We start from the raw sequence: 23328 nt of genomic DNA on the forward strand, positions 1-23328 counted from the left end.
ACAGTCGGGAAAATCCAAAAAAAATTAAGGATAGTGGAAGCACTGGCAAGTCTTTAAGTCTCAAGTATTTTGCAGATTCTCTGATATTCCCTCCAAAACTAACGTTACAGAAACTAACCATTTCCGTTTAGCGCCCGTCAATTCTCGTGAAGATTCTGGAAAACCCAGTTTTACAACAGTAGACAGTCGGGACAATCCAAAATAAATGAGGATAGTGGAAGCACTGGCAAGTCTTTAAGTCTCAAGTATTTTGCAGATTCTCTGATATTCCCTCCAAAACTAACGTTACCGAAACTAACCATTTCCGTTTAGCGCCCGTCAATTCTCGTGAAGATTCTGGAAAACCCAGTTTTACAACAGTAGACAGTCGGGAAAATCCAAAAGAAATGAGGATAGTGGAAGCACTGGCAAGTCTTTAAGTCTCAAGTATTTTGCAGATTCTCTGATATTCCCTCCAAAACTAACGTTACAGAAACTAACCATTTCCGTTTTGCGCCCGTCAATTCTCGTGATGATTCTGGAAAGCCCAGTTTTACAATAGTAGACAGTCGGGAAAATCCAAAAAAATTGAGGATAGTGGAAGCACTGGTAAGTCTTTAAGTTTCAAGTATTTTGTAGGTTCTCTGATATTCCCTCCAAAACTAACGTTACAGAAACTAACCATTTCCGTTTTTCGCCCGTCAATTCTTGTGAAGATTCTGGAAAACCAAGTTTTACAATAGTAGACAGTCGTGAAAATCCAAAAAAAAAATGAGGATAGTGGAAGCACTGGCAAGTCTTTAAGTCTCAAGTATTTTGCAGGTTCTCTGATATTCCCTCCAAAACTAACGTTACAGAAACTAACCATTTCCGTTTAGCGCCCGTCAATTCTCGTGAAGATTCTGGAAAACCCAGTTTTACAACAGTAGACAGTCGGGAAAATCCAAAAGAAATGAGGATAGTGGAAGCACTGGCAAGTCTTTAAGTCTCAAGTATTTTGCAGGTTCTCTGATATTCCCTCCAAAACTAACGTTACGGAAACTAACCATTTCCGTTTTGCGCCCGTCAATTCTCGTGAAGATTCTGGAAAGCCCAGTTTTACTACAATAGAAAGTCAGGAAAATCCAAGAGGATACAGGTATGCCAGCATCGTTACCAAGAACTGTCTAATAAGCTTAAATATAATTACAAAAAAATTTTTGTCAAGACCAAAATAAAAAGAACGAATCAGACATTTTATTTTACGTGCCCCTTTACGTGGGACCTTTAGCAACGTTCCTCCTGTGAACCCACTGTTCAAATTTGCCTAGTTGTGACACTAAACACGATTGGATAGCTAATATGAGTGTATGTTTTATTTGCCAAATAAGATAAGTGTTTTTGTGAAAAGCCTTAGAGACTTATTTTCGCTCTTCTATAATTTCTGAAAAATTTTAAGAAGGCCATTTCACTTAGGGCCCTACATTAGGTACTGATTTTGTGAAGATTTTCAATCATTTTACCTTCATTTCCCGTTCTAGCTGTTTTTCCAACGTGCTTAACGAGCTAATATCTTGCATAGATTGAGGTCCAGGAAAGCTTGCGAAATCTGAAAAAAAATAAAGCTCTTAAGAGATAGAATTTCAGTTGGAACTAGCTTCAATTTCAAAAACTTGAATTGCATTTGAATTTTAATGAGACAGAAGAAACTATGGGTGGCTTTTTATTCAGTAGTTTCCAAAATATATTTAAGGAGCCAAATATCTAAGAACACAGGTGAAATTAAAATGACTAAGTCCTATTTTCTAATGAAGAATGATTTATTGCCAAAAATTGTGCTTTATGGCTAACCAGCTGGGGCTAACTGGAGAGCAGGGCATTTTAAAGTAAGATGGGAAAAGGTTATAAGAAAAAATTCAATGAAAGTGGGAACTTTCATGGAAGGGACCAAAGATGTACAAAGAATTGAAAAGCACAAAGACAAATAAAACGAAAACAAAGCAGATATTTGGCAAAGACTTTCGCTAAGCAGTCTCATCTTGACTTTTTTTTATTTCTTTTTTATTGTTATTTATAACCATTGTAATTTTAGAGTCTATTTAGGGATATAAGGGCAAAGCATAGAAGAAGAGTGTGCATAGCTGCGTCAATCACATACAACTTAATACTATAATAACTTCTTAGCAATAACATAGATTGGCAGAGGTCAGTCCGTTGGCGGGAGGGGCGGCGGGGTGCTAGAAGATAGTTCTTAAGTGGATAATGGGTATTTGTAGGCCCCATTTTTTTACCTTTCAGGGAGAGAGGTCTTTTGAACAATTATAGGGCATAATTTATCCTATTCCTTTCTCCCCCTTAATGTGCAAGGATGTCCTAAAGGATTATACATTTCTAATGATTGAACTTTTTTAAATTTGCATCTGAATTCAGCTTATGTTTATGTTTTATTATTAAAAGAATAAGGATTCTCATCAACAAATCTATATACTTAAAAGCGTGAGTTTTGAAGACACATTTCCCAAATACTTTGCCGATTATGCTTGCCAAGTAAAAACCGGCGCTATTTATCTGCTGATTTTGAAAAAAAGTAGCCTACTAGAATCGTTAATTGGACTTAGGTTACTGAGTTTGAGTTTTGGACTTTGGTTTAGTTTTAATTGATTAAATAAAAAAGTAAGTTTTTTAAACTGGTTGTAAGGAGTAACATTAAAACTCAAAAGGAATAGAAATTGTTCTGTATATGAAGGGGTTGCAACCCTCTTCAATACCTTGCTCTTCACGCAAAAGTTTTTAGCACTTAAAAAAAAATCCTATTCTAATTAAATTACCCTTGTGTTTCAGGAGTCGTTCTTAGAAAATTGGGACAAACAGTTGAACTTTAGCATACAGAGGAGGGTATTGGAGGGGGGCAACCTCTTAAAGTACGGAATAACTTCTGTTTATTTTGAGTTTTAAAGTTGCTCCTTACTTTCAGTTATAAAAACTTGTTTTTGAATTTAACTTCTGGTCGTTCTTTAAATAATGCCGGTAAATTTTGGATTCCCTCTGAGAAAAATTATCTCTCCTCATTTGAAACTTCCTCCCACAGAAAATACACCCCCCCCCCCCCCTTTTAAAATTCCTTCCCAACAATTCCATCCTCACTGAACCACCTTCCCTAAAATTTCCCGGAGACGATCCAGACTGAAAAATTATTCTTAGCATATTTTCATTTGAAAAAAGACTTTCTAATTCCCTGGAGGGATTTCTGGAGGGATTTCCCTCCAGAAATCCCCCTTCCATCGAAATTTTTTCCCGGATATTCAAACACGTTGAAAATTTCCCTCGGACAATTCCCACGGAACATATCCACATTCAAAATTGAGTTGGCAAAAAGAAAGTGAGACAAATAAGAAAAGGTTTCGTATAGGATTTCTTTCAAATCCCCAGTGTAAAGTTCCCTCCCCACGGAATATTAACCCGATGGAAATCCAGTTCAAGTAAAAAATCCCTCCTCCCCAAAAAATGTCTGCATACTTCCCAATAACAAATATTATATGTAAACAATGGGCAAACTTGGCAAACTTGGACCTATTGTTTGGCAAACTTGGACCTATCTTCACGGGCTGTGGGTGATCATGTTATCTCCAAAAGCATATTTTTGGGGCATTTCAACTATGCTGAACAAAACGACTATCTCAAAATTTTGATCGAACGATTTTGGGGAACACAGGGACGTGGGAGAGGTGCTAGTTCCCCTCCAATCTTTTTGGTAACTTAAAAGGGCACTACAACTTTTAATTTCTGTTCAATGTTCTAGGACCATTGGTTCGATACAATCACCTCTTGAGAAAAAAAAAATAAATAAAGACGCATCCGTGATCTTTCTTCTGGCAAAAAATAAAAAATTCCACATTTGTGCGGATAGGAGCTTGAAACCTCTACAGTAGAGTTCTCTGATACGTTGAATTTGGCTGTGTGATTTTCATGAGGATTCTTTGACTTTTAGGGGGGTGTTTCCTTTCTTTTTCGAAAATCAGGTAAAATTTATCAGGCTCGTAGCCTTTTATGGGTAACACTAAGCTTAATGAATCTTATATATTTGGAATCAGCATAATAAACCAATTCTTTTGAAGTGTCTACTGATATCAAAATTCGGTTTTTGAGTTTCGGCTAATATTGTGCAGTTGCTCCTTACTTACAGTTCGTCACCACGAACTGTTTGACTGGATTCTGGAAATCCTATTTTAATATAAAAATGTACTACTACTACTACAACTACTAACAACTCACCACAGCACCAAGCCACCTGAGGCCAAAACAGCTACGCATGCTTTAAAAGAAAATTTATTTAGAAACATTTTTTGTTTGAAATATATAAAGCTCATCAAGTTTAGTGTTACCCATCAAAAGGTAAGAGCCTGAGAAAAATTGCTTATTTTCGAAAAAAGGGGAAAACACCCCCTAAAAGTCGAGGAGCCTTAATGAAAATCAAACCGTCAAATTCAGTGTATCAGAGAACCCTCTTGCAGAACTTCCAAGCTCCTATATACAGATGTGGAATTTTGCATTTTGTGCCAGAAGGAAGATCACGGATGCATGCTTTTCATCTTCTTTTTTCCAGGGGTGATTCGTAACTGAAATAATGGTCCTAGAAGATCAGGAAAGGGTGCATTCGAACGAAAATTGAAAGTTCTAGTGCCATTTTTAGGTGACCAAAAAAATTGGAGGGCAACTGGCCCCTCTACAACGCCTATTTTTTCCCAAAGTTATCTGATCAAAATTTTGAGATAACCATTTTGCTTAGTTTAGTTGAAAGATCAAATAACAATGCCTTTAGGGTTAAAATGAGCCCCGACAGTCCATGGTGAGAGGCCTCTAAGTTATGAAATTTACCCATTGTTTACGTATAGTATTAGTTATTGGGAAGTATACAGACATTTTTCGGGGGGGGGGATTTGTGCTTTGGGTGGATTTCCATAAGGAGAATCTTCCTTTTTTTTAAGGGTGATAATATCAAAACAGTGGTCATACAAGATCGGAAGAGGGTGCATTCGAACGTATATTAAACGCTCCAGTGCTCTTTTTAAGTAACCAAAAAGATTGGAGGGCAGCTAGTCCCTCTCCAAGCCCCTTTTTCCTCTAAAGCTTTCCGATGAAAATTTGGAGATAGTCATTTAGTTCAGCATAGTTGAAAAATTCCTATATGTACCGTATGTCTTTAAAGGTAACATGATACCCCACAGCCCTTGGGGAGAAGCCTGTAAGTTATATAATTTCCACATTGTTTACTGATAGCATTTGTTATTGAGGAGTATACAGAAATTTTTTCTTTCGGGGGGGGGGGATTTTATGCTTGGGGCGAGTTACAATAGGGAGAATTTTCCATGGAGAGGAAGCATTTTCTGGGGGTGAACTTTCCATGGGAAATTTTACACTGGGGTGGGGGGGATTTGCCAGAACTCCTACACGAAATTCTTTTTTGTCTTACTTTCGCTTTGCAACTTAATTTTGCATGTGGAGATCTTCCGGGAGAATTATCCGGAGGCTATTTCAGCATTTTGGAATTTCCAAGGAAAAACTATCAAATTAAAGTATGTTAGGGAGAATTCTTCAGGTTGAATCGTCTGCAAGAAATTTTATTGAATAGCCACGATGATGGAATAGCCAGGAGGGAATTTTACGGGAGGAGAGGGTGTATTTTAAGTGGGAGGAACTTTCCATGGAAGAGTTTTTCGCTAGGGAAGGGAATTTTTCATGAAGGGTGGGCCAGATTTACCGCAATTATTCTAAAAACGACCAGAAATAAATATATAAAAACAAGTTTTTCAACTGAAAGTAAGGAGCAACATTAGAACTCAAAACAAACGGAAATTATTCCGTATATGAAAGGGGGTCACCCCCTCCTCAATACCTCGCTCTTTACGCTAAAGTTTGACTGTTTTGTCCCATTTCTTTAAGAACGACTCTTGAGACAAAAACGATAGTTTAATTAGAATAATAACCTCATTTAAAAGTTCTAAAAAAAAACTTTAGAGCAAAGAGCGAGGTATTAAAGAGGGACCAACACCCGTCATAAGGGGGACAGATCGACTAGGAAAGCAGGGAATTACCCCCCCCCCCCCCCAATTTCTAAATAATACTTTGCTTGGTATTTTCACTGAAAAATGCTTTTTTTGTGTGTGTGTTGCCATTGACAAATTGAAAAAACAACAAAATCCATCCTTCGTGATTTTAAAAAACGTCTTTAACCCCTGCATTTTCAGAAATTGGCACCACTGGCTACACTATAACCAGCAGAGTGCATGATAGTTTTAGAGAGACAAAATACTATAATTTTCCCATATAATTGGCTAATGTCCATAACTCTAAGCTATGAAAACAACCGTTTGACACTTTACGACGGGTATCTGAAGCCTCCCTCTCAAGCGAGTATTTCTCATTATAGTCAATACATTTTCGATCGTCACAAAAGAGCACAGGCAAGTTTTTTTTTTTTTTTTTTTTTTTTAATGCCTGTTGTCTGACAAGCTCTTCTTCTACTGTTACACATACTGTTACAGCCCTTCTTCTACTGTTACATATTTTCTGCTCCCCAGATTAAATACCTTGCTTGAATTAGAATGATACAAGAACTTTAATGCAATAATCTTCCCTGTGACCCCTTGAACACCCCACCCAGCTTTTCAGCAGAAAGGCAAACATGTTGCATCTTATATGAAGCAGGATATCATAGGAATTTTAAATCTATATTAATCAAGGCACAAATCAGACCGTTAATCACTTCAAAATCCATCTGTCCATCCCAATGCCAACTTTGATCAGAACAGCAGGCACGTTGCACCATGCTTGAACTGCAATCACACAAGGACATTCAACCTACATAAGTGAAGAGCTGATGTGGGGCAGTGGCTCCTTCAAAATAACTATGCCAACTTTTTAGTGGAAAGGCAGGTAATCGGGACCTTGCTTTAGTCAGAACCTGCAACAGTTTACAATCTGCATGACTTGAGACAAAAAGTTGGTTCAAGGCCCCTCTACAATCCTTTCCCTTCTCCAACTCAACTTTTCAGCGGAAAAGTAGGCATGTTTCACATTGTTTGAACTGGAATCATCAAAGAATGTTATATCTACACGGTTTGAGGCACAAAGTAAACATATGACCCTTCCACCTCCCCTCCTACTATAACTGACTTTTCAATAAAAAAGCAATATTTTCTAGATTATTGCTATGTTGCAGCACACAGGTGGGGAGAGAAGTCCCTTTAGATTGGTCAAACAGACCTCTTCCCCCAAAAAAGTTTGGCACAAAACATGATATTCCTGTTTAAATCATTCTCCCTTCCACAAAGAATATATCTTCTAGCCTCTCCTCTATGATTTGAACCCAATTGCATTCATTCCAGGGGCAAGGGGGTCTAAAACACAAGCAAATTTTTTTCTGGCAAATTTGTTACTTTATCCATGGGGCTGCACTGGACCAGTATTAGAGAGGAACACCCTTACCTGCATCTCCTGTTTGTAGGCATGCAGGCATACTGTAAACCAATCTTTTGGTACGCTGCCTCAACATACCTGCATTCAGGGGAAGGGGATAGGAGGGCTACTTGCACACCTATGAGGGCAAACACAGCATCAGGAGACATTAGTTTTGAGACTTATGGCCTGAGTCTCAAAATGATGGTGTTTCCTATATTAGGCTACAACTATCCCATATAGATTAAAGCATGGCCAAATTCAGTTTTTTTCTAAAACTTTTTTATTACATTACATTTCCCTTGCTCTGAGTTACAGCCCTGGCTGGATTGTGTAAACCCAAGACTCATTTGGTTATAATTCCTTCGATTTTTTTTTCTTTTTTTACTCAAGAATCCACTATTAGGGGAAGCATGTGACAAAATAAATATTCCAAATATTATCCAAAGACAATTCGGAAACCTACGCTCTACATCTACCACCCACTATCTTGTTCACCTTATGGACACAATATGTAACACACTCGAAAAACCCAATACCTGGCTCAATGTTATCCCTGTTCACTTGTAAAAAGCTTTTGATTTAATCAACCACAATATACTATTAGAAAAACTAAGAACTTTCTTAGGTCCAATTTTATTTCTTACAATAATAAACAACCTTGGTGTTTATTTTCCGGATAGATGAAAATTCGTTGATGATCTAACTGTCTTAGAGACAAGTTTCAAAAATTTAAAAAGCAACCCAATGGACATCTTGGAATTGATATCAGTCGAAGCTCTTACTAACGATATGAAATTCAACCCTTTAAAGTCAACTGTTCTTACTATTAATTTCCTCAAAACTCCCCCCTCTTTCTCCTGTCCAATCGCCCCTGAATTGTCTGTTACCACTATGACATTACTGGGCGTTACCATCTCAAGCGACTTAAAATGGGATTGTCATACTAATGACATCTTAAAACGTGGAAATGCCGCATTTCCCCTCCCTAAACTCCTTAAAAAATTTAAATGCCCTAAATCGCATTGTCTGAGGATTTTCCTGTCATTTGTACACCCAATCCTTGAGTACGCCTGTCCTGTTTGACATCGTGGCATTACCATTGAATTGTCGGACGGAATAGAGGCAATCCCAAAAAGGTGCCTAAAAATTATCTTCAATGAGGGTGAAGTACCTTATATTTCCCTTCTTAGGAGAGCTAATCTTGTCACCCTTAAGGAAAGGAGAGCAAAAATTACCTTGCGTTTTGTTAAAAATGCCCTTCACAACCTTCGAACAACTCCCCTTTCCCTGGTCAATATTCACCCCTTCGACCCCGCCTCCCGCTTTCTGTGTCAACAAAAATCCCCTTCTTGCCCCAACAAGACTTTGCACTGAAAGAAATAGAAGAACTTTTATCCCTTACATAGTTGACATTTTCAACCAATGTCTTTCCGCAGCCGCCCCCCCCCCCTTCACTCACTTTTTACCTCATAGTTATTAATTTTAATTCCCATTTTTGCTAACTTGACATTGGCCTTCTAATTTTATGAGTTTAATTTGTTTTTGTTCTTAACATTTTTACGTATTTGACACTGACCCTTTTATAATTTTCTGTTGTTGTTTAATTGTTTTTATTGTTCTTTTTTTTGCTTTATTTGACGCTATAGTGCGAATTCGGCCCTTATGGGCTTGTGATAGCCGTTTTTGAGCAATTAATCTTATCTTATCTAAGGTAAGAAAAAGAAATGCCCTGAAATAGTACAAAATTTACTTTAAAATATTTGTTTTACACAATTAAGAAAAATTCTTCAGTAAAAAATAAATAAATAAAAATATTACCTCTCTCAGTGCCAGAATTGGGTCTGCTCCTTTCATGTTCTGGCATTGTAATATAGGTCTGATTAGCAAAGTACATTCCATCATTTTGTACAGCTGACTGGGTTTGAATCATTATCAATTCTGATTCAATATGAGAGAGTTCATTAGCTAATTCCACAAGCTTTGTATTAGATTCCTTCACAGCCAAGTTCACATCTGAGGTTTTCTTACCCCCATGAGCTCTTTTCATTCGCTCAGCGCCTTCTTTCAGCCTTAACTCTTTGTTATATTCATCCTTCAATACTTTTCTTAACTTTTCCAATCTCTGAACCACTGACATATTCCTAAAGTCATCACGAATGGAGAATCTTTCACACACATCATGTATAATGTCATTGACATATTCTTCCTGAAAAAATGTCTGTGTTAATTTATAAGCAGCATCTTTATCATAGTACCTATAAGAGCACACACTTTGTAAGGGGCATCCCAACATTCTCCTGATAGGACAAGGAGGCTGCAACTTCAACATTTTACAAGAGCTTTCCAAGATTTTCCTAAAAGTTCTTCAGTAAATTCTCTGAGCAATAAATCTGGTACATTCCATAGATATCTTCCAGTTCAAGTGCATTTGACAAGTTTTGACTGACTTGGCTTCCTTACATCATTAATATTGTAATGGCAATGTAATATAATTATTCTAGTGGCGGTTCTAGGCCTTGGCAGGAGGGGGGCAGCTCCCTCTTTTAGTTTTCCTGGCATTAAATTCCTTTTATTTTAAATTTTTACACTCATATGATATACCTTATCCCCCAGATTGTGAGGCCTAAAACCGATACTGGATTAATATTTGATTATTTGACTGACTTGGCTTCTTTACATCATTAATATTGTAATGACAATGCAACATAATTATTTTAGTGGCGGTTCTAGGCCTTGGCAGGAGGGAAACAACTCCCCCCTTCCAGTTTTCCTGACATCAAATTCCTTTTATATTAAATTTTTACACTCCTATGATATACCTTATCCTCCCAGATTGTGAGGCCTAAAACCAATATTGGATTAATATTTGATCATTTGACTGACTTGGCTTTCTTACATCATTAATATTGTAATGGCAATGTAATATAATTATTTTAGTGGCAGTTCTAGGCCTTAGCAGGAGGAAGGCAGCTCCCCCTCCCAGTTTTCCTGATATTAAATTCCTTTTATTTTAAATTTTTACACTTCTATGATTCACCTTATCCCACCAGATCGTGATGCCTAAAACTGATACTGGATTAATACATGATAATTTACAACCATCCCCTGAATAATGCATAAGCAATCATGAGCCACATAGGGTACACAACATCTGTGGGAGGTAAGTTAGAGGTATGGAAGGGCATTAGAGGGGGCATGTGAAAAAGGATCCTACTTTGATCTCTCTAACCACATGGATATGAATTACTTGCATGACTTTGGCTTTGTACTCTGAGAGGTGTGAGACTTTTTCTGGGGGATAAGATTTTCGGATATGACAGTGAATTGGGTAAACTGAAAGAAATTGATCAAGAGCAAAGAAAGCTTATAGCAGTAGAGCAAATGAGAACCCATGATCCTCAGAGTTCTGACTTAAATCTTTATGCGTAGTGGGGCAAATAAGTGATGGACAATGAATGAATGAATGAACTTTATTTCCACTAAAAAAGACATAATGTCACTAGCAGAGTAATAAAAGGAAAGATAGAAAAAAAATGTGCAAGTATATACAAGCAGAACAGCAAATGGACACCAATATTGTAAAGCATCACACAGTTCATTTTCCACTAAACTCATATAAAACTCCTCTAGTCTTTTCTGAACAACCATGTACGGATTCGGTATGTTATATTGGTTGATAATAGCTGCGTTACGCTTCCAAGGAGGCCAGCGCAAAGAAATTCACAAAAACGGTAGTAACAAGAACGCACTGTATGTTTATTCTTATCAGGATAGGAGAATCCAAAAAGGAGAGAGCGCCAACACATGTGGTGTAAACTTCACCGAAAATAGCTGGGCCCGAATCCGTCGACTGTATAAAGCTTTCGAAGATACAATCGTACCGTAAGGACTTTACTTTTTGGACTTTACTTGTTAAATCATCTATTAACAAAAGACGAGTCAATTTAACATTACAACACACAGGTAGACCAAGATGCACTATACTTGAAGAAGATTTTACTATCTTGTCACAAAGTTTTACTTCTGAGACAGGAACGCTACCTTTATGATTGAAGACAATAAACTTTGTTTTAGTCTTGTTGAAAGACATACCTATTTCCTCATATGAACTTTTCAACGCCATAAAACTTGCTTCAAAACGGGAAAAAGAGCAGCTTGAATACAAAATATCATCGTCATAATTCCATAAAGAGAGATCTTGACCAAGATACAGAAAACTCAGCTTAACCACGAGCTGAGAACTACACTATTATTGAAAAAAGTTGGCGAAGAGACAGCTCCTTGACGAATCTCTTTTCGAACTGAGATAATAGTAGTTTTTATTCCACTCAGTAGAGTAATTTTAATCTTCACTGCAAGTTTTCGATACAAATCACAGAACGTAAGGACTATCGACTTGTCAAGACCGCGGTTATATGCACTAAAAGGAGTTGACCTTTTAGGACCTTTTAGGAGAATACCGGAATTGATTGCTTGACTTACATCTAAACCTGCAATATCAAGATTCATCAATTCACTCACACTCCATAAGAATATTACACTTAAGATGGTGCACATATTCTCTACTGCTGCCCTTTCTGAACCCAAACTGGTTGCTGGGCATGTAACAAACTCGGCTTATCTCATCAATTACTAGTATTTCAAAAATTTTACAGAGAACCGAAGCAACAGTAATTGGCCTATGTGAGCTGCACTGAGATCGGTCTTTCCCCTTTTTTATAACGATACCCATACCAAAAGAATTGGGCACTAAGCAACACAAGAATATCATTTGGCACATTAAAGTTAAGAGCTCAAACAGCATTGGACTGCTATTCACCAGATGCAAGCCAAAAATATGATCAACTCCCTTTGAGTATTTTTTTTTACTTTGCTAATGCCATCACAGACACTGGAGAAAGTTACTACTTTCAGTAGGCTTTGAGAGTCTTTTGTCTAGTTCCCTAGCAAAGCCGGTTCAAGCTGGGGATCAGGTGCACAATACTTGGAAGCGTAGTAGTCAGTTCATTCTTCTTCCGAAGGGCTTACAAGTGGAGGATCAGAATTCTTAATACCTCTGTTAATTTTCACAAACTTACAAAATAAGGAAAGGTTGATCTTCATTCGAGCGCTATTTTCTTTTATAATACGAGCCTGGTGCTGAGCTAAACATATTGCAAATTAGAGTTTCGTGTACAATCTGATTTTATTCACTGTGCCCCCTTTAGGCATACCATTGTCACACTACAACTGAAACCAAAACTGCGACTGACAGCAGGCTTCACTAACCTTTAGGTTTTCATTCCACCTTGGTATTTTTGTTCCGATTCGAATTTTTCTAGTAGGTAGAGCCATGGTTTCAGCCACTCTCAATGCTTGTACGATTTCACGGCAAAACGTGTTCAGTAATAACCGCTTGTCAGTCTTACCTAAGCCCAAGTTAGTCTGCAATAGGTGATAAGGAACTTTAATTTTTGACAATATGTTATAAGAAACTAAATGGTAAGTTGGGATATCAATTTTTTGCTACTCCTGTTCCAGACACAGCGGTTAGGATTCTTAAGTGAGGTAATAGGAATACTTGAACTAAGGAGGAACATAGTTGAAACCGGTAGATGGTCAGAAACACTGATTGCATTGTTAACACGGGAAAAGGGGTGAATTGAATTCGATTTCGTCAAAGGGAAAAAGCCAAGATTGGATGTAGACCCACTATTACGCACATATGTAGAAGCCAGGTTGATGTTAATAACCCTGAGTTGAGGACAGGAACTAAGAAGGATCTCTGTCCTGGGGCTATTAATATCACTAAAATTACAGTTCATATCCCCTGCAATAATAACAGTAAAGCCTTTTTTCTGTGCCTCTGACACAGATTTGCAAGCTTATTACAAGCTATGCTGAACTTCCGCTCTAAGTATAAGTCACAGTAATCAGTTGGCATATATGTTGAAAACACACCAACGTCTAAGAGTTGAACCAACATAAAGAAATCAGAAGACGAAATTGGTTTGTGCATAAGTTCGACACAAATAAGTAGAGTCACAACTCTGGAGGGTTTTCCTCTCCCACTCGACAATCCAGGCATACCAAATACTTCAACCCAACCATAAAGTTGCAGCAGGGATAGTCCCTCTTTTGATAAGAAATGCTCCCATAGATAAAGTACATCACAATCCCCCATGCGCTGACATAAAAGAGGATTTTTTCTTATCATTGCCCCATTTATATTCCAAGAAGTAACTCTTCTACAGCAACTCATTTTAATAGTTTCTGAGCTACAGGGCACTTGTACATGTAGCATAGGTGGTCAGTTTTACCACATAGTGCACACTTCAGGGCTAGCTGCAAAGGACTGTCTTTAGAGTTCTTATATGGACCTGCACACTGAGAGCATTTTTCTGGATTAACATAGAATAAAGTTTCAGAGGTTTGGATAGGGACACGGAGACTACATATTTTGTTTTTAAATAGAGAGGATGAGGTGACCTAAAAACTTTTGCCTACAACCTGCCCAAAAGTTCTGTCCTATTAGTCCCAGGAGAATTATGAAGCTATTCATTTTGAAACTCTAATGTAAATGCAAAGACAGCTTTTACCCAATAAAAATTAGTGTGTTCTGTAATGTCTCTAAAGCCAAGAATGATTGGAGCAATGCAAATTGGCCAATGTGTTTCTAGACTCTTGCTTTGCTGTTATCCACAATGTGTGCCTTTTCCTCATCTTGGTACTTCTTGTTTTTTAATTGATCACCTTGATCAGTTAAATACTTATTATACAATTACTATTTTGGAAGTGGCCAAATGCTTGGCATATATAGCAGTGAAGAGGTAGAAACTTGTATTCTGCCACAGGAAGCTGCTAATAGCCAATCTTAGGAGGACTGTCTATCGTTTTTTGTACGTGTTCTCTAGTTTTGAACTTAAGGCGAAAAGATCTGGATGATCGTATTTGTAATACTTCTGCACAGTTCTGCAGACACCTCTGAATGTCAGCAGTCGACGTTCCTGGGGGAGTGAGCTGGATAATTCCAAAATATGAACTTGATTTTACTTTCACATTTGCACGTTGATTAGAGTTAGCAATAGCTTCCACAAGTGCCATTGCGTGAGTTTTGTTAGACACGACAACACGCCATTCATCCTTCTACGGCTTCAAAACAACAATACTTGACCTAGAATTGCCAGCTAAAGAGTCTAGGAAAATCTTGTGGGTATTCGGACTGTCATGATTTTTTGGTGGATTCTTAATGACCACAGCATAAGTAGGCTTTTCAGGCACTATCATGGAAGAAGAGTGCTGAGGGACAGTTTTAATACTTTTTTGTTCTGCAAAACTTTTAAATTCCATCTAGAATTCATTTAACTTGCAAGTCAGTGCGGCGGTAGTTTTGCCTAGAACCACGGGGACTTGACCCAGCTCAATTATGACAAATTAGACACCTTTTTCTTGTCAGACAAATCGAGTGCTCGCACAATATCTATGACGTTGTCGCTTATTTTCTGTTGATCAGTAGGTCACGTAGACACTGTGAGAGCCACCAACATTTTTCTTGTTCCAACAATTCTTCCCCCTTATAGAGACCGCGAGCGATTTTAGTGATGGAGTCTCTGGTAAATCCCACTTTTCTTGCTCAGAAAATGCATTCAATACAAGTTTTTTGCATTCGATTTCACTAAGGAATGCACAGTCATACAGTAGAGCCATACAAAGCAATGCACAGAGCAAAGGAAGCATAGATTTTTGCTACCTTATCCGTGCAGTTTAAGGGACACACTACTCTCAGCAGGTACAATGGCCCCTGCAAAAAAATTTCACTTATTGATAAAATTGACAAAAATGGTTGTACAATAAGAATTAGGTCAAGTCAGGAACTATAATCCCTAGCCAAATATTATAAGCCTTTTACTTCACTGAGATTAGATAGCAAAACTTACAATTTAATAATGTTTGTAAAAGATCCGTTTTAAGACAGGTGTGATTGCTTTGAAGTCTGAATCAATAATGCAAGTCTAATCAGTGAAGATGTAACAAGATCAGTCACGCATGGGACAGTTACTGAAGTTCAGTCAGGAAAATGTATGCGTGATGATATGGCTAGCCCCCATATTGATTTTAATGAGCCTGGGACCTCTTATGCTAATGTAAATCAGAGTATTTTGTGTGAGAGAAGCAGATTGGTAAATTATGCTGTTAGTGGTTAGAGTTTTGGAAGTGCTTCTTCTGTATTTAGTGCAGAAGAGGGGGCCAGGCTGCTTTTGTAGGTGGCCAGTATCATACCCCTGTTAGCCAAGAGCCTGCTGTGGATTTAGCTCAGCAGGGTGAAAGCCGGGTTAAAAGAAATAGTAAGAATATTAGCCGTTTAGAACAGGATAAAGGCGTGAATAAGTGTTCAATTAAGGGAGGCAATTCAGGATTGTAAATCAATTGTGCCTCGCCAGATAGTGAAAGCCCCAGTTTCTTCTCAGGAGCATCCTACTTGGGGGGATATATTAGCACCAGGCAACCAGACAAAATTATCAGAATAGGGAATATAGGCCCATAGTGACTTGTGCTCATGTTCTGTAGTTTGAATTTGCAAGGTAATAGTAGGGAAATGTTAGAAAATCCATCAGTTGACTCCATCAGCAGGTTGTGGAAATTAGGATGTTGTTTGCCTTGTTGAGATGTGGAAATCTCCAGATCATTTTTTGTCATGTAAAGATTTTGATGTTTGTGAGTGTAGGAGAAAAGTTTCAGTGTTTGTAGAGAAAGCTCTATCAAATTTATTTCGTGGGCTAGAAAGTGTCTGGAAATTTATTATGGTTGTTATTGTCAGTTAAAAATGTTTAACTTGCTGTGTATGTTGTATATTTGCCTCTAAATAATAGTTCTTACAGCTGTAAAGAGACATGGGAATTGACTGAAAATGAAAAACAGATGTATAAAAGAATGCACCCTTGCTGTAATTCTGTTTTTCTAGGGGACTTCAGTGCATAAAATAGTGACGAGGACGAGTTGCAGGTTGGTGAACCCCTTGAAAATGAAACAGGTCACAACGTTTGTTTCAAGAATAAATATATGTTTTCCCAATGAGGAAAAGTAGGGATAGGTTTTCTTCAACCTAGTTGAAAGTTCTGGAAATTATGTCTTTGAGGATGACGACCCCCCCCCCCCCCGCCCTCAGGGCAAGGGTTGTAAGTTATGCCCTGGGGGAATATAAGGTTTTCATAGAAAGCATTGTCTTAAAACTTCAAAAGGGCTCATTTGATTGAAAATTGAAAGAGCTAGTGCCTTTTTTAATAGTTGATAGTGATTGGAGAGCAACTAACACCCCTCTCACACCCACCATTTCTCCAAACACATCCAATCCAAACTTTGAGATAGCCATTTTCTTCAAAGTCGTTGAAAGTTCTGGAAATTAGGTCTTTGAGGATGACAACCCCCTCACAGCCCTCAGGGCAAGAGATGTTATTTATGCCCTGGGGGCATATAAGGTGTTTATAGAAAGCGTTGTAGAAACTCAAAAAGGGATCATTCAATTGGAAATTGAAAGGACTTGTGCCTTCTTACTGAAAAAATACAAATGAATGTGTATTGTCAGTTTAATATACATATACTGATATTTTTTATACAAAATATTAATATTATTTGATTTATTGAAGTTATAAAAATAAAAACACTTATATTCTTTTCAGTAAAGTGCAAATTATGTTCTGGCCTTGGGAAGGCATAGGGGTTTTGAGCCCTACTCATGTTAATTTCTGCTCGTTTTGAGTTTGACTTGTTTATTTATTGTAATTTCTGTTCGTTTTGGGTTTCATTTATTTATCAATACTGATTTGTGGTAATTTAATGCTTGGCAGATTATTTTATTTTTGCTCATTTTTGGTTTAATAAAGTTCTTTACTTTTCTTTGAAAAACTTATTTTGTGGAAAAAGTTTTTTTTATTTAATTTTGAAAATAGGCAGTCAGAATATGAGTTGAATGGTTCAGAGAATACAGAGATTGGTCTAGGGATAGTGACGTACCCTTTCAGACAGAATGATCATGATCTAATAAGGCCTCTATCTCACCAAGAAATTTGGGACCAGTTAAACAAGATGAAAGGCAATTTGTGTCCAGAAACAGACGGTATATCTACAAAGACCCTAAGATTAGTAAGGACAACTTCAAAACCAATGTTGGCCACAATTTACTCGTTTGTAGTGGAGAAAGCTTGTTGGCCTTGCTCATAGGACACTTCATTAGCAGTGCCTCTTTCCAAGAGCGGTAATAAGAAGTTGCATGAAAATTTTAAGCATATCTTTATGGAGAATGTGGTAAATTATTTTGTAAGGTTCTGGAATTTAGGATAAGATACTAATAATGAGACTAATTAGGCTAATAAGGAGGAAATAGTACAAGCAGGATTAGATTGATATTTATCAGTGTTGAACATATTTTTGCTTTGAACATACTAAGAAGAAAATATGCTAGAGGGAAAAAATGGCTTGCTATTTGTAGTATTTTTGGAACTGAAAACTGCTTTTGACATGGTAAATAGGAAGTTGTTAATGACAGTCTTTTGTAAATAGGTGGACCATCTTGTTTTGTAGGTATAATACAAGATCATAGGCAGCGCAATCGCGCTGCCTAAGTAAAGAATCATTTAGGCACAATGTTTTTTTTTTTTTTTTTTTTTTTTTTTTTTTTTAGACCAGGGAATTTTGTATCAAAGGAGTTGTCAAACAAACTTTGAAAAGGGCTCACTTAATTAGAAATTGGAGTGGCTTGTGCCCTTTTTAATAGTTGAAAGTGATTGGAAGGTAACTAACACCCCTTCCATGCACACCAATCATTTCCCTAAACACATCCAATCAAAATTTTGAGATAGCCATTTTGTTCAGCATAGTTTATTTCCACATATAAATTATGTTTTTGAGGAGGACACTCCCCCAGCGCCCTCAGGGCAAGGGTTGCAAGTTATGCCCTGGGGGCATATAAGGTTTTTATAGAAAGCATTGTTGTAGAAACTTCAAAAAAGGCTCATTTGATTGGAATTTCAAAGGGCTAGTGCCCTTTTTAATAGTCGAAAGTAATTGGAGGGCAAGTAACCCTCCTCTCAAGCCCACCTTTCCCCCAAAAACATCCAATCAAAATATTAAGATAGCCATTTTGTTCAACGTAGTTGAAAGTTCTGGAAATTAGGTCTTTGAGGATGACAACCTCCCACAGCCCTCAGGGCAAGGGTTGTAAGTTTTGCCCTGGGGGCATGTAAGGTTTTTATAGAAAGTATTGTCGTAGAAACTTCAAAAAGGTCTAATTTGATTGGAAATTGAAATGGCTAGTGCCTTTTTTAATAGTCAAAAATGATTGGAAGGCAACTAACATCCCTTCCACACCCACCATTTATCCAAACACATCCAACTAAAATTTTGAGATATCCATTTGTTCAAAGTAGTTGAAAGGTCCGGGAATTATATCTTTAAGGACGAGACTCCCCCCACAGCCCTCAGGGTAAGGGTTGTAAGTTATGCCCAGGAGGCATATAAGGTTTTATTGAAAGCTTTGTTGTAGAAACTTGAAAAGGGCTCATTTGATTGGAAATTCAGAGGGCTAGTGCCATTTTTAATAGTCAAAAGTGATTTGAGGGCAACTAACCCTCTTCTCACGCCCAATTTTTCCCCAAACACATCCAATCAAAAATTTTAGATGGCCATTTTGTTCAACATAGTTATAAGTTTTAGAAAATATGTCTTTGAGGATGATAGCCCCCTCAGAGCCCTTGGGACAAGGGTTGTAAGTTATGCCCTGGGGGCATATAAGGTTTTATAGATAGCGATGTTGTAGAAACTTCAAAAAGGGCTCATTCAATTGGAACTTAGAAGGGCTTGTGCCCTTTCTAATAGTCAGAAATGATTAAAGGATAACTAACACCTCTCTCACACCCACCATTTCTCCAAACCCATCCAATCAAAAATTTGAGTTGGCCATTTTGTTTGACATAGTTAAAAGTCTGGAAATTATGTTTTTGAGGATGAGACTCCCCCCACAGCCCTCAGGGCAAGGGTTGTAAGTTATGCCCTGGGGGCATATAAGGTTTTTTTAAAGAAAGCATTGTTGTAGAAAATTCAAAAAGGACCCATTTGATTGGAAATTGAAAAAGCTAGTGCCCTTCTTAATAGTTGAAATTGATTGGAGGGCAAATAACCCCCCCCCTCTCATGCCCACCATTTCAGCAAACACAACCATTTAAAATTTTGAGATAACCATTTTGTTCAATGTAGTTGAAAGGTCCAGAAATTATGTCTTTGAGGATGACAACCCCCTCACAGCCCTCAGGGCAAGGGTTGTAAATTATGCCCTAGGGCATATACAATTTTTATATAAAGCATTGTTGTAGAAACTTGAAAAAAGGGCTCATTCAATTGAAAATTGAAAAGACTAGTTTCACAACTCTATTTTTTTTTAAACAATGAAAAACTTTAGCGTAAAGAGCAGGGCGTTGAGGAGGGGACGGCCCCTTTCATGCATGGAATAATTTCTGCTTGTTTTAAGTTTTAATGTTGTTCCTTACTTTCAGTTAAAAAAAAATTGTTTTTTTTTATTTAATTCCTACAGGATCAAGCTAAGGCCTTTGATAAATTGTCTTACTGCTACCTGATGATCAAGCTGTTGGTACATCAGATAGATAATGATGTTCCCCAGTGGATTCAAAGCTTCTTATCCAACAGAACCCAGATTGGTGCTGTATCATATGCAGCATGCTAGTGCTGCCAAAGTAAAGAACAATGTGGGTACAATGCGTGGTTTTTTGGTTTTTGCTTTTCTCCATACCCAGGCACTTTGTATCAAAGGAGTTGTTGTAGAAAGTTCGAAAAGGGCTCATTCGATTGCAAATTGGAGTGGCTAGTGCCCTTTTTAATAGTCAAAAGTGATTGGAGGGCGACTCGGGCCCCCCCCCCCGCCCATCATTCCCCCAAACAAATCCAATCAAAATTTTGAGATAGCCATTTTGTTCAGCATAGTTGATTTCCTGATAGAAAATATCTTTTTGAGGAGGACACTCCCCCGCAACCCTTGGGGCAAGGGTTTTAAGTTATGCCCTGGGGGCATATAAGGTTTTTATAGAAGGTGTCGTCGTAGAAACTTCAAAAAAGGCTCATTCGATTGGAAATTCAAAGGGCTAGTGCCCTTTTTAACAGTCGAAAATGATTGGAGGGCAACTAGCCCCCCCCTGCCCACCATTCCCCAAAACACATCCAATCAAAATTTTTAGATAGCCATTTTGTTCAGCATAGTTGATTTCCCAATAGAAAATATCTTTTTGAGGAGGATACTCCCCCACAACCCTTGGGGCAAAAGTATTAAGTTATGCCCTGGGGGCATATAAGGTTTTTATAGAAGGTATTGTCGTATAATTTTCAAAAAAGGCTAATTCGATTTTAAATTCGAAGGACCATGGCCCATTTTAATAGTTGAAAATGATCGGAGGTTAAATAGCCCCCCCACACCCCTCAGTCCCCCAAACACATCCAATCAAAATTCGGAGATAGCCATTTTGTTCAGCATAGTTGATTTCCAGATAGGAAAAATTTCTTTTTGAGGAGGACACTCCCCCACAACCCTTGGGGCAAGGGTTTTAAGTTATGCCCTGGGGGCATATATGGTTTTTATAGAAGGTGTGGTCATAGAAACTTCAAAAATGGCTCATTCGATTTGAAATTCAAAGAGCTAGTGCCCTTTTTAATAGTCAAAAATGTTTGGAGGGCAACTAGCCCCCCCCCCCCCTGCCCACCATTCCCCAAAACACATCCAATCAAAATTTTTAGATAGCCATTTTGTTCAGCATAGTTGATTTCCCAATAGAAAATATCTTTTTGAGGAGGAGACTCCCCCACAACCCTTGGGGCAAGGGTTTTAAGTTATGCCCTGGGGGCATATAAGGTTTTTACAGAAGGCGTTGTCGTAAAAATTTCAAAAAAGGCTCATTTGATTGAAAATTCAAAGGGCTAGGGCCCTTTTTAATAGTCAAAAGTGATTGGAGGGCAACTGGCCCCCCTCCAGGCCCATCATTCCCCCAAACACATCCAATCAAAATTTTGAGATAGCCATTTTGTTTAACATAGTTGATTTCCAGATAGAAAATATGTTTTTGAGGAGGACACTCCCCCACAACCCTCAGGGCAAGGGTTTTAAGTTATGCCCTGGGGGCATATAAGGTTTTTATAGAAGGCTTTGTCATACAAACTCCAAAACGGGCCCATCCGATTGTAAATTCAAAGGGCTAGTGCTCTTTTTAATGGTCGAAATAGATTGGAGGGCAACTAGCCCCCCCCCCCCCCCCCCACGCCTATCATTCCCCGAAACACATCCAATAAAAATTTTGAGAGGGCCACTTTGTTCAGCGTAGTTGATTTACAGATGGAAAATATGTTTTTGAGGAGGATACTCTGCCAAAGACCTCAGGGCAAGGGTTTTAAGTTATGCCCTGGGGGCACATAAGGTTTTTATAGAAGACATTGTTGTAGAAACTTCAGAAAAGGACTCATTTGATTTGAAATTCAAAGGGCTAGTGCCCTTTTTAACAGTCAAAAGAGATTAGTAATATTTTGTTATTGTTGTTGTTGTTTAGACCAGGGCACCTTGTACTGAAGGAGTTGTCATAGGAACTTCGAAAAGGGCTCATTCAATTGAAAATAGAAAGGGCTGATGCCCTTTTTAATAGTCAAAAGTGATTGGAGGGCAACTAATCCCCCTTCCACTCCCACCCTTCACAAATTTGCACTTTACTGAAAAAAATATAAATGTTTTTACTTTTATAACTTTAATAAATCAAATAATTTTAACATTTTGATTACTAATTATCAGTATATGTATATTAAACTGACAATGCACATTCATTTGTATTTTTTCAGTAAAGTGCAAATTTTGTTCTGGCCTTGGGAAGGCATAGGGGTTTTGCGCCCAACTTTTGTTAATTTCTGCTCATTTTGAGTTTGACTTGGTTATTTATTTTAATTTCTGTTCGTTTTGGGTTTCATTTATTTATTGATGCTGATTTGTGGTAGTTTTTGAGCTTGGTAGATTATTTGGTTTTATTTTTGCTCATTTTTTGTTTAATGGAGTTCTTTACTTTTCTTTGAAAAACTTATTTTGTGGAAAAAGTTTTTTTAATTAATATAATGAAAGTTCATGTTAATAGAGGTGTCCCTCAAGGGACCAAACTAGGCCCAGCATTGTTTAACATTTACATAAATGACGCTCCTGAGGTGGTCAAGAATGGCTTGACAGTTTATGCAGATGATTCCAAACTATTTGGTCCAGCAGCTTATATAGAAAATTGCTCTTCTCTGCAAGAAGAACTCAACAACCTTTGTCTGTGGGCAGCAGCCTGGATGCTTGAGTTCAACTCATACAAATGCAAAGTCCTTCATCTTGGTCCAAACAATCCCTGGCATAGTTATCAAATGATTGACTCTGCAGGTTATAATATGCCCATTCAGAGTGCTGAGGAAGAGCATGATCTTGGGCTATTAATTGATGATAAGCTTAAGTTTCATAGTCATTGTCAGAACCAAGCAGCTAAGGCAAACAAGGTCTTTGGTTTGATCAAGCATTCAGTAACAAGTTGCCAACCAAGAGTTATCAAGAAGCTTTACACTGCTCTTGTTTGTCCCCATCTTGAGTTTGGTATGTTGGTTGCCAACCCTCCACTTTAAGTTTGACATGGAGATTCTTGAGAAGGTCCAGCATAGAGCAACCAAGCTCCCTTTTGCAAAAAAAAAAAAAAACAGATCTCTTACAAGCAACAACTAGAAAAGCTTGACCTACCTACCCTAATGTACCATAGAGAGAGGAGATGTCATCCTTGCATTTAAAGATGATGACCAGTGACACCATCAAGCCTGTTTTTGATGATATAAAAAAAACAAGTTTTTTTTTAACTGAAAGTAAGGAATGATGTTAAA

At 37.8% G+C, this 23328-nt stretch overlaps 1 protein-coding gene across 1 annotated transcript in view; it reads right to left on the reverse strand.

Annotated features, from left to right (window-relative positions):
• Pkn (serine/threonine-protein kinase N) overlaps nt 1-23328 on the reverse strand; it is a 99884-nt gene that overhangs the window by 70869 nt on the left and 5687 nt on the right. The window contains exons 2-3 of the mRNA XM_089104598.1: nt 9235-9622; nt 1482-1567 (exon numbers count right to left, since the gene is read on the reverse strand). Coding sequence (XP_088960724.1) covers nt 1482-1567; nt 9235-9622 — 474 coding nt within the window. The remainder of the gene's footprint in view (nt 1-1481; nt 1568-9234; nt 9623-23328) is intronic.

Source organism: Artemia sp. Qi Xiang Cuo, chromosome 18 (assembly GCF_049724085.1).
Source record: "Artemia sp. Qi Xiang Cuo chromosome 18, ASM4972408v1, whole genome shotgun sequence".
In the NCBI taxonomy this organism is placed as follows: Eukaryota; Metazoa; Arthropoda; class Branchiopoda; order Anostraca; family Artemiidae; genus Artemia; species Artemia sp. Qi Xiang Cuo.